The sequence below is a fragment of the Plectrocnemia conspersa genome, unplaced genomic scaffold (genome assembly GCF_051122295.1).
Source record: "Plectrocnemia conspersa isolate PC_06_02 unplaced genomic scaffold, ASM5112229v1 ptg000006l, whole genome shotgun sequence".
Classification (NCBI taxonomy): Eukaryota; Metazoa; Arthropoda; class Insecta; order Trichoptera; family Polycentropodidae; genus Plectrocnemia; species Plectrocnemia conspersa.
This window is the reverse complement of record NW_028277170.1, coordinates 14,292,842-14,305,947: the sequence shown is the minus strand read 5'-3', so window position 1 is coordinate 14,305,947 and position 13,106 is coordinate 14,292,842. Positions and strand designations below refer to the sequence as shown.

The 13,106-nt window shown below is 32.0% G+C and overlaps 1 protein-coding gene across 1 annotated transcript; it reads left to right on the top strand.

Annotated features, from left to right (window-relative positions):
• Positions 1–3,621: 3,621 nt before the first annotated feature.
• LOC148234315 (ATP-binding cassette sub-family F member 2) lies at positions 3,622–13,106 on the top strand. The gene is made up of 11 exons (XM_088188375.1): positions 3,622–3,713; positions 7,247–7,447; positions 8,643–8,849; positions 9,084–9,272; positions 9,343–9,486; positions 9,608–9,731; positions 9,805–10,183; positions 10,255–10,395; positions 10,477–10,668; positions 10,743–10,946; positions 11,064–13,106. Exons 2-11 carry the CDS (start codon positions 7,270–7,272, stop codon positions 11,199–11,201), a joined length of 1,896 nt encoding a protein of 631 aa, XP_088044501.1. The 5' UTR covers positions 3,622–3,713; positions 7,247–7,269; the 3' UTR covers positions 11,202–13,106.

Here is a 13,106-nt window from a genome sequence, read left to right as displayed (position 1 = left end):
AAATACTACGAGATTGAACCACGTCGGTTAAAAGTTGCCAGTATAAAAATATTAAACGTCAAAGTATTTTTTTAAATTATATGTCTATATTACAAAATTCGAAATAAAATGAGTTAACATATTACTCGCAAACATTTAATACAAAAAAGAAAACCATAATATAAATTAGGAAAAATTGGTAAAATTGATAGTAAAAAACAAAAACATTTTATGTAACCTCTTTTGATAAAATATTATGGCTTAGTGTGAATGACTTGAAATTAATTGTTCTGTTTTTATTGTCATATTTAGATTCGCTGAGTTCTCGCAGAAAGTTGTATGTCGCTAAAATTTTTTTCAAATGGCTGAAAGGTGCTATCGACAATCCAGCTATTCTCGAGGAATTCCAGTTTTGGGTTCCGGAACATCTTCGAGAATCACGATCGCGTCCTCTTTTTATGCCTGCTGGGGCTAGGTTGTCCGCTGTGGCTAATGGCTGTGGCCGTCCGACTCCTTAATACGCTAGCATTACACATTGACCTGTTTAATGTTAGCTATGAAGAGCTGGTCCAGTTCATATCATTTAACTTTGATATATTATGATTTTTTGTTTTGTTTTACTATTTTTTGGGTATTATTCTAATTATGTATAATATATTTTTTGTGTATTAGATAATACAATTATTGTTTTCGACCATCGTGACGCATTGAGGTAAACTGCTAAGTCACGATGGTCTTAATTTAATCTAAATAAATAAATAAAAAACGTAGTGAGTTTACAAATAACAAAACATCTTTAATTAAATTGTTAAATGTAGCATTTTTCAGAAAAATCTCATAGCGACTAAAGAGAAAAAAAGTATTTATTTATTGTTAAGTTATAAAGTATTTATTATTATTAAGTTATAAAGTATGTATTTATTATTATTATTTTTGTCTTGAACTGTATTTTATATTTTTTTTGGATTTATATGATATATTATATATTCTTCTGTCAGTATCTTAGTTGTTTAAGTATTTGTCTTAATCAAAATCTTATTATGATTGGATCATTTCACTATATGTATAATATACATTATGTTTAGTTTAAATAAAAATACAAATATCTGTTTGGCCCTTGTCCACACCTGTATCTATTGTCACCAACCGCCGAGTAATAATATCCGTCAAAATTATTGATGTGCACAGAAATATTGAAGCACTATTCATAATTACTATTAAAATGTCAAACAAATAAAATTATTAAAACGGCACACATATATACGAATTTATTACATTATAAATATTGCCCTGACAAATAAAATGATTCATAACATATACATAAGTAGTAATAAATAATGAAGATATGCCAATACAACTCAATAAAGCTTTAAATTTTGGGGGAACTAAGATTGGTTCAATATTGAAGTTTCTAATATTTAAAATAATTTTAGATATCATCAAATATTACAAAGAAAATAAATTGAAATGTTACGCATGATGTTAATGAGTAGTAGCATGATGTTAATGAGTATTAATTTTAAGAGGTAACGCCATAACACATAAAATTTATATTAAATAATAAAATTGGATTTATTATTTGAATAGCTATATTTTTCCCGTAAATCTTTTATAAAACGTATTACATTCTAATTTATCGTTCTGCGTGTTTGATATTACATTATTGAAATGATTTCAAACTTCCATGAATCGTTTTCTAAGTGATTACGGTTGGCAATTAGCATGAAAACTGATAACGCGATATCGACATAGGGTAGTTTCAATTAGACTTTTCTTATCGTTATAAGGAAAGTGAATTTCAAAGAATATAATAAATTTTAACTTCGGTTCTTATCTTTACTTTTAAAATGAAAGTAGATGTCACATAAAAGAAAGTGCTAATGACTGTTTTAGCTGCGGACAGATATTTTTAATAATATTTTTCATAGCTTATCCTAGTATAATTTTATAATTGAATAATCAAATGGCTTGTAAATAATATTTTTTACATTCTTTACCATTTTTGATTATTTTTTTATATAATAATTCATTTACTTAAAAATGAAACAGAATTCCCTGATCGATACTTAAATATTTTTAGGAATTGTAAATATTTATTTGCAATCTCTTGTCATAACTGAAACATAACTGAAACATAAATGGATACGCTGAACATGTATTGTATCTAATAGGGATACAATGGTTAAATAAAGAAAATGACAACTACTAATTTTAAAATAAAACTTAAGTTTTATTGAACCTCGAAGCAGATATGTTCTAATTAATTATGCAACAAAGTATCTGGACGCAGATCCTTTCTATAGTGGTTTTGGAGAGTTGCTGCTATATATTATTGATTATACGTTATATTCAAGGATTGTTGAAGAAGTATTCGCATTGACCTAAAATTTAAAAAAACCCTGTCGTCAAATCACATAATCTCGATGGAAAATGAGTTTTCTCCAATAAATCAATTGTTTCATGCGTAGTTTGCTTATGTCTTCCAGTCGCGGTGTTCTGCTTAATCCTTATGTCTTCCAGGTGCATACCTTTCACGTGAGGTCACAATAATTCGTTGCAAGAATCAAGTTGCGGTGACGTATGTCATCAATAGTTATTGCATAGCAGCCTCGTTTTCGAGGAAAAATAACTAATCACACCGCCGCGCCCGCCCAAAATCTGCACCAGATATCTAGCCCGTTGAATATGCATCAGTATATCATGAATAACTTAACGGTTCCCTGTGCCCCAAACCCAAAAATTTTGCTTATTAACGAAACTATCCAGATGAAAGTGTAACGTTTAAATGTATCATTCCTTATTTTTGTAATACGTCTTCAAAATGATATTATATCTTTTGTAATTCTATAGTTATATACTTAGAAAGTCATTGATATTTTTGCTAAGGCCACAAAATAATTTTAACTAGATTTTGGGATACTTTTTTTTATGTATTTTTCGAAATACTGCGGTTTGAAGTTTCTAATTAAGACGCCCTAATGTGGTAGATCAGCTGCTTAATAGAGTAGTAAATTTTTAGCCCTGTAATCAAAATGCAATTATATTTATAAATATAGATGTATGATTTAATATAATTAAATAAGAAAATACTAGATATTTTCAAGTTATCGAAAACTATAAAAAAATCCATTGCTTATGGAAAAAAAACTAAAAGAAAAATTCTTTTTTGTATAGATAAAATAAACAGCGCTGGATAATTGATTAAAATTTTTTATAATTTTATGGTCATATACTTAAAAATTCATTGATATTTTTGCTACAGCCACAAAATAATTTTAGCTGGATTTTGGGATAATTTATTTTTATGTATTTTTCGAAATACTGCGGTTCGAAATTTCGAATTAAGACGCCCTAATGTGGTAGATCAGTTGCTTAATAAATTAGTAAATTTATAATCCTGTAATCAAAATGCAATAATATTTATAAATATAGATGTACGATTTAATATAATTAAATAAAAAGATACTGGATATTTTGTAAAAGCTTTAAAAATTTTTTTTAAGTTTATAGTATTTGGTAAAATATATAATTTATTATGATGCTTATTTATCGATGTAAATTAGTTTTATGTAAAATGTTTTTTCATATACATGGCCGTCTTGGGCCGCGCTACGACCGGCATTTTATTTTTTTAAGGCCTCCATTTTCGATCGTAGGGCAACACCGCTCGGTGCCTCTGCGAGCTCGTCGTCGGCGTGAACAATCAGTTCCGTGTGCTTCCTCGTCCACTCCGGGTGAGTACCTACAATATAGATTTCCTGGAAGTTCTCGAGTGTGCCTGATCGTTTTAAGCGTCAACGTGGCTCAAATTTTCAAAGGGTTCGTAAACCTATGATTCACGGATGAGCCTTCACGCCCCACGTGTTCATTTTTTTACCCTTCGTTCGAAATGAACGATCTAATCGTCACGACGAAACAATTAACGCGCATATTATCCCTACAACATTGTGCCAACGAATACACCAGTTCGTCCAAGGCCATCGTCGAACACACTCGAACCCTCGGAGCTTCCTAAATATCCGAAAAACGTATTTTTTTTTTTTAAATTGAACACGTCTAAATCTATTAATTTTCATCCATTCTCATTGAGATGAATCATTTGAATTTATTTAATTGAAATTATCTGACATTTTATCTTAACGTGGCAGCACTGATTACTTTTTTTAATTCGTTCAGTGTTAACGCAATTTTTTACCATGTTGGAAAAAATAAAATGGTCGTGATTTTAGGTTAAATTTTAAATATATATCATTTATGACGTTTATTTTATATAGCAGAACTGATTAATTTATTTTTAAAGCGATGGGTTTTTTTTTAGTTCACGGATCACTTAATATAAAAAAAAACACTTGCCTTTTTACGCTTTCACATTGTATTTTGACTGACCCAATTTTATTTCCTTTCGCCAACAAAGCATAAGAAATCAGATTCTTTAAACTTTTATAATTTTGATAGTCTGTACCAGGGGTGGGGAATATTTTCACGTTGGAAGGCAGCATTAAGTTAGCTCCAAACAAAAATGGCCGCATTCAAGAAATTTCAATTGACGACCTCAAAATCAGTACCAGAAATTTTGAGAACATGTGTTGTGAACCTTTCTACAATTCACGGAACTCCATTGGATATTTTTCGGCTGATTTTACGTCTGCACTAGCCGATTCACCAATCATTTTAAGGTTATGCAAGTTTGATCATTTTCTAAACCGATCAAACCAATCTTTGCTTGCTTTAAATACTTCTTCTCCTTGTTGAAATTTTAAATGATCCCAAAGACTAAGTGATTTATTCATTCATTCAAAATATTCAATATTTTTTTAAATTGTCAGTCGTGATATTACGAATCCGCAATCGCCGGGGTCGTCATGAACGGGGGAGGGGGTTACTTGTATAGTCTTACTTAAACACAAGTTACGGACACCCGAGACTCGAAAACACAATAGGAAATAAAAACATCACCAATGTGTGTCAACCGAAAGATGATCGCAAACTATTGCCTTCGGGAGAAAGCTACGGCACATCTGCTTATAAATTCTGTCACAAAAAAACCCCCGACTTATCGCGATAAATGAGCTCTCCCCAACTTGATTCCGGTAAAAAAGATATTTTTTTGATAAGATATACCCAAAAATCGACGTTATATTTCATTAATTGAAATGGTGCGCCTGAGTCCCACGTGTCCCACTCTGGTGAGTACCTTACGAGCGCGAAGGGTTAATATCCTTGATTTTTAACACTTCTGCCAGTAAAAATTTAGGGGTTACGTTCAGCTGGCTGCCAAAGATTTACGATGTTTTCGGAGAATTTTGCTGTTCATCACAAACAAATGATAACTTTATAGTTGAAAATTTTGAATGGCCTGTGGATGATTTTATAAATATCCAAACGGCTCTTTGCGTAAAAAAGGCACTTGTTAATTTGTGATTGAAATTGATTTCTTTAAAAATTGTAATTTGCTCCAAATATTTTTCAAATGCTGCACGGCTTGCACTTTTTGTGACTGCATGTTTGAACATGTACCGAACTGAAATAAACCAATATTTTTTTCGGTTTAGCTCCAGCCTTCATTCCGACAAAAATAACTTTTTTTCCGGTTCGAAGCCCTGGTTTTAACCATGAATTATTGTTCTTAAAGTTTAAAGTTAAAAGGAAAGAAAAAACCGCACATATAATTCAGTGTCGTCCTTCTTTCTCACATTATATCTGTATAAAATTAAATAAAAAACATGTATATACTAATATGTTCTAAAAGTTTTCTAATACTGAATAAGGGATAGAAAGGTGAAAATTTAAAATTAAAATATTACTAGGATACTTTTTATATAATACATATAATGATTGCCAACTTAATAAGAAACTATGTCGATTAAACTGTATTATAACTATTTTCAAAATAAAACTTACTAAACATAATCGTTTGTAAGCAAGAAACATCTGCAGCGGCAGTGTTTCCGATAAACTACAAATCTAAATCTGTAATTATCATCACTTGACCTGTAAATGTCAGATAATTGTTATGAACATGTCATCCGTAGAAACCCCTCAATCACATGCAGACTTTAACTGAACGAGGTCGGATAGTTGCCAGCAACGTTTAACATTATTGCCTTATTATACCTGTGCACACTCTTTCTGATTTTTCTTCAACAATCTTTATTATAAAGTTCAGATGAAGTTTGCCTGATCGAAAGTGTCAAAAGTTTATACATTGAATATTTCTAGAAGGTAGTACAATTTGCAAAAGTGGTAATTTAGTTCTTTACATTTGGTTTTCACAAACATATCAATGTATTTTGCGATATTAAATGTATTATATTAATATCAAAACGATTCTTTCATTTGCTTAAGTTCAACACCACTCGCTACATTCAAACTTAAGAATAAAAAATTGTAATAAGCACAGCAGGGTCTGCTCGAAATAATCCGAAGAAAATTTTAAAAGGAAAGTTTTGCTATTTAAAGATAGAATGTCGCAACCTGCGGAAATAGAATTTTTCTCGCAATTAATGTGCAGTTTTGGGTCTTGGTTCAACGTCTTGCACACGTGTTAAAGCACTAAAATTGTTTAATGATCAAAAATGGAGTTCAAGTGCAGCATAAGAGGCACTCAGATGCTTGTTTTGGTGTATAAGTTCCTTTACTGCATATTTTGTGGGTATGTTTCGAATTTTTTTGTGCTGGAACCAAAAAGTTGTCAATATCTGAATTCAAGAATACAGAAGAAAACTATTTGCTGAGTGTCCACATTAATTTTTATAATTATTAAAAAGATAGTTTTAGTAATATGACAATTTAAAATTACAATAATTTGTCGCAAAAATGTGCCGGCTGTAGGTTGTTTTTTTTCGCGCGAGCGTGCGGCAGATTAAGTGTTAAGGAACTTTTAAATAAAATAATATTTTTTTATAAAGAGAATTAACGACTTTAAGATTGTATCTGTAGTGTGTATCAAAAATCAGACTATAAATTCTCTAGCTTAGAAAAATTACATATGCCAGTTTATCAATCTAAAGCAAATATGTATATTTATGCTTTGTCTTGTCTTTTGATGACCTTTAAATATGAATAAATATTATTGGAATATATGTATGTGTAAACGATATTTATTTTATTGCTCGTAACGTGCACTGCTAAATGGTAATTTGATGCATTAAACAATTTATGCTCGAATGCGCCGTGAACGCAATTGTAGCGATTGATCAATTCAGTCAATTTAATATTTATTGTAATTACGCTCAATACAATCGGTATATTGAATATTTTTTTATAGATAAAATCTTATAAGCTTTCAACATGCCTTCCGACGCAAAGAAACGCGAACAACAAAAAAAGAAGGAGGCAGCAAAGCAGAGAGGTGGAAAGAAGGGCAACGCCAAAGGTCCAAATGAAGGCAATGACAAGGAATTGTCAGGCGAGATGACCAACGGAAAAGCCACGCAAAACGGGCACAAAGATGAAATGACCGCGGAAGGTAACATAATAAAATCATTTAAAATCTTTTGGAATTACCATCTAAATATCGATGTATTACCTAATAATAATATTATATATTTGGAAAAAATGTTTCTGAAACAAATATGCTTTATTTAACCCTTTTTCATATCAACGACTGCAATGCCGCAAATTTTGAAATTTAAAAATGGTCATAAACGTATGGAAAGCATGTGTTTACCTTCTTCACATCCCTAAAAAGCCTCAATGTCATATTCTTTTTGTTGATAATAATCATGACAGTCCTATCGCAGCTCAAGAAACAAACATGTATTCGTGGTTCTAAATCTTGCTATTCAAATTATCATAATTTTTAATGCTTCTTTATAGATGACTATATACCTAACTCGGGATGTAATATTTTTCTAAGCGTAAATAATAGTTTATTGCGAGAGAGACAAAATTCTCGCGCGGCAGTAGCGTCTTTCTGCATTTAGTGACAAAAAGTTCGCACGGCATCGATCTGGTTAATGACGTCAGATCCAGCAATTCTCGCCGAAGTATCAAAAACCAATATATCAATTAATATTGCACATTCAAATAATCATGATCATGAAATTCGATAGTACAAGGCGCTCTCAATAGGCAAACAAAATTGTCAAATTGTATTCTGTGAAAGAAATGTGCTACGAAATTTGATCTGTTTTTAATATACTTGTCATTTAGATAGAAATCAATAACGTATTTAAAACATAATAATTCCAGGGATGTCATTTCAGCTTTTTCCAGGGGGGGGGGGCAAAAGTTTGCCAGTTTGTGGTCGTTTTTTCGATTTAATTTAGATTCATAGTATTTCATTAAATGACATGCATTTTTCTGGCAAAATTCAAGGGGAGGAGCAAAAACTGCCCCCCCCCCCATTTGCCTTCTTCCCAAATGACATCCCTGAATAATTCACTATAACTGAATAGTGCCTGCAAACAAATGTAGATATTTTTACAGACGCCAAGAAGAAACCATTACTGATCTGTAAATCTCCAGTATAGCTTAAAACGAATGCTCTACAGTTTCTTGTTCCTATTATTGATCCCTATCAATTTGTGGGTATTTGATTATTATGCAAATTTTAATCTCTTTACTGACCTTTAATTAGGAACTTTATTTGGCTAAAAATCACCTCTGTTGTATACACACACATATGTATATATATTTATTTATTTTAATATTCTTTGCAGAATTATTATGTATCAAATTGGATGCTGAAGCAAAAATTAATTCGGAAGCTCGGTCGTGCACTGGATCTCTAGCCATACATCCGCGAGCTCGAGACGTGAAGATAGCTAACTTTTCGGTCACGTTCTATGGCACCGAACTCTTGCAAGACACTCTATTGGAGTTGAATTGCGGGCGGCGGTACGGCCTGATCGGTTTGAACGGAAGTGGTAAGTATACAATTAACACACACGCATTCGACAAGCATATTATTCACGTTTGACTGTGAAAGTATGCATTTATTTCTTGATATGTATATGTACATGCATTTTGTGTTAGTTGATACGACTTCCAAATTTGCATCGCAACATAGTTGAACATTTATAATGTGTATAATTTGCTTGCGACTGTGCCGAATGAACTATTATAAGAATGCATTTGTAACGGTTCCGATCGTTTTGCAGGAAAATCATCACTTTTGAGCGTGTTAGGCAACAGAGAAGTGCCCATACAGGATCACATTGACATTTTCCATTTGACACGCGAGATGCCCGCTTCCGACAAGACCGCCTTGCAATGTGTCATGGAAGTGGACGAGGAACGTATCAAATTGGAGAAACTCGCCGAAGAACTGGCGCACTGTGATCACGACGGTGAGTTTGACGATGTCGATTACGACAATGGGATGAGGTTTCATATCTAATTAACGGTGTCGATTTTCAGACGCACAAGAACAACTATTGGACGTGTACGAAAGGTTGGATGACATCAGCGCCGACACTGCAGAGGCCCGAGCGGCTCACATTTTGCATGGTCTTGGTTTTACCAAGGAAATGCAAAATAAGCCTACCAAAGATTTTTCAGGAGGTACGTGCTGATTCTTTTGTTTATAATCTCGAGTGTTCCTTCAAGAATTACTGTGTATATATGTTATATAAAGCATAATCGTTAACTATATAAAATATGTTTTTACTGAATTCAATTTCAGGTTGGAGAATGAGAATAGCTCTTGCTCGCGCTTTGTATGTTAAGCCTCATCTTTTATTACTGGACGAGCCGACTAATCATTTGGATTTAGACGCCTGCGTCTGGTTGGAAGAAGAGTTGAAACAGTAAGATATTCATATAATTTTCTAAACCTAAATAGAAATTATCAATATGTACAATTAATTATTTGTGTTACAGCTACAAGCGCATTTTGGTTTTGATTTCTCACTCGCAAGATTTTCTCAACGGTGTGTGCACAAACATCGTTCATGTAACAAAGAAGAGGCTCAAATATTACACCGGTAACTATGAGACGTTTTGCCGGACCCGCATGGAACTGCTGGAGAACCAAATGAAGCAGTACAACTGGGAGCAAGATCAGATCGCTCACATGAAGAACTACATCGCTCGTTTCGGTCACGGCTCCGCCAAGTTGGCTAGACAAGCTCAGTCCAAAGAAAAGACGCTAGCGAAAATGGTCGCTCAAGGGCTGACCGAACGGGTAACCGACGATAAAATACTCAATTTTTACTTTCCCGCTTGCGGAACCGTCCCGCCGCCTGTGATAATGGTTCAAGTAAGGATGATTAATAATTGTGATCGATACATTAAATACCAGTAGATGTATAATCGAGTTTTATTTTTTAGAACGTCTCATTCCGATACACTGACGATGGTCCGTGGATATACAAAAATTTGGAGTTTGGAATGGATTTAGATACCAGAATAGCTCTAGTAGGTCCCAATGGTGCTGGAAAGTCTACACTTCTTAAATTACTATATGGAGAGGTATTGTTATTATTTTTATTTAAATAGAAGAAACAAATATATTTTAAATAACCCAATAAAACATATTATAAAAAAAAACAGTTGGTGCCGTCGTCTGGTATGATTAGAAAAAATTCGCATTTGCGTATCGCACGGTACCATCAACATTTGCACGAGCTGCTGGATTTGGATCTGTCGCCGCTCGAATACATGATGAAGGCTTTTCCCGAGGTGAAAGAACGTGAAGAGATGCGTAAGATCATTGGTAGATACGGTCTCACTGGAAGGCAGCAGGTTTGTACTTTATAATAAAAAAATAGTTTATAACTCAAGTTGTTCCTTTTAAAACATTGTTTATAAAATCGCAGGTGTGTCCTATACGGCAATTGTCAGATGGGCAAAGGTGCAGAGTGGTGTTTGCTTGGTTAGCTTGGCAAGTGCCTCATTTGCTGCTGCTCGATGAACCCACCAATCACTTGGACATGGAGACAATTGACGCTCTCGCAGATGCCATTAACGATTTCGAAGGCGGCATGGTTCTGGTTAGCCATGACTTCAGACTCATCAATCAGGTGCATAATTTATTTATTTTTAATAAAATATAATTGCATTCTTAACCATTTCACCTCTTTTACTCAAATTAGTTTACATGTTTTCTTTAATCAAATGTGTTAACAATGTGCTTCAAGGTTGCTGAAGAAATTTGGATATGCGAGAACGGCACGTGCACTAAGTGGCAGGGCGGCATCCTCAAATACAAAGATCAACTCAAGAACAAGATTCTTAAAGAGAACGCCAACAACGCGGCAGCTAAACTGCTTAAATAGTGGTGGACGTCTGAATCATGTATTCTTATTTATAAATCTTTCAACTCTACGGCATTGCAGCGCGATCGATCATGACCACGATGATGAACCATGCATCGGACTAATCAATTGTTGAGAGTTGTAGAGGTTATCGATTATAATAATTATGATTAATGTACATAGTTAGTATTATACGACAACGATGTCGATTTTATACGCTTAGCATATGCAGTGCGTTAAAAAAACTAACGGTACAATTTGATATAATAATTTTTCCCTTGTGTTCAGTTGTCCGAAGTTGTCCCGTCTCAGTGATCTCACGTTGCTTTGCCGTATACGTATATATAAATATATATACACACACACATACATTAAACTTATGTAACTTAACTTTCAAATCACATGGTAGTATAATTAATACTGTAATACAAGGATTGCTCCAAAAGTTGTGTCGAATATTTATAACAGTTGATTCAAAATTATCTCGAAAATAGGAGTAAACTCATAAAAATACAATGCAGAGGCAAAACTTTTCGAACTTTCTTTATATTTTTTGAATACGTTATACAAATATGTTTGTAACTTGCATAGGTGTTATAAGATTCAAAAATTGAATGGCCAGAAAAAAATATTTTGTTTACATGGGTTAATCATTACTCGTGAAAAAATGTTTTAATATAACTACAATTGGTATGTATGTTATGACTATTATGATACATAGACAAATATACGCATTATATAATTTATGTATTTTGCCACTATACATTAGTTTAATACAGTGTTGGATTTTATTATGCTTATATAACCCTTGATATTCTCTATAAATAGAAGCCTTAATAAAAGTAGACAATATACACCATATGTATAATATTTATACACAAAAAGCAATAAAATATAACAAGGAATTTTTCTAAATAGTATACAGTTAGGCTTTTTAATTCCCTGATTTTGGATGTAAATTTTATTTATTTTAAATCACACTACTTTTCAGTCACAAATAAACAGTAAAATAATATTTAAAACTGTTTATAACATTCCTATAGATTGTTTTTATATATACCATTGTGAATATTATTTATTTTATTATTATTTCTATTCCGCATATAAAATCTTTATATTAACACATTATGTGCTGCGAATTATAACTTAAAATATTTTTATTAACGTTTTGTAGGCGATTTTAGGTAAATTTAACACTAGCGATATTTATGATTAAATTTTTAAATGTTTCCGTAAATTCAAAATGCTTGTTGTCGTGTTGTTCAGACACGAATTTGTGCACAAGGTATACAATGTGTTGATTTGTAAGATAATAAATATCGTTAGTATTATTTATTGCTAAAACCTACTACGCACGCTCATGCTCTTTTTATAATTTATGTATATATATATATATATACACACAGTTATAATTATAACTGTATATATATATATGTATATATATACACATAAATTTATGTATATTATTTCAGCCGTAAATTATATTCTGGCTGTTACTAAAAGAAAAAAATACAAAAATTGTGTAATGTATATCTAAGGTAGAAGCATAACCGAACCTGAATTTCACATGTATCAGTGATTCGTTTATAAATTAAAATATCATCCTTGTTATGGAAAAATATATTTATTATATTCAAAAAATGTATATGGAGACATTCATGCTTAAAATTCATTATAAATTAATAACGTACATATTCAACTATTTAGCTAGAAAAGAAAGTATTTTTTCCATAACAATGATTCTCCTGTGAACAAGGTGACACATATTTTTGTTTAAAAATACGATAGTCAAAGTAAATTTTCTTTTTAATTTATCTTTTTGATTGTTTTTGTTGCCATTACTTAAATGTTGATAATTTACTCATTAAATGACATGTAATTTTATCAACGTTCATTTAGTTGTATAAAACCGTTGGAATCTCCTAA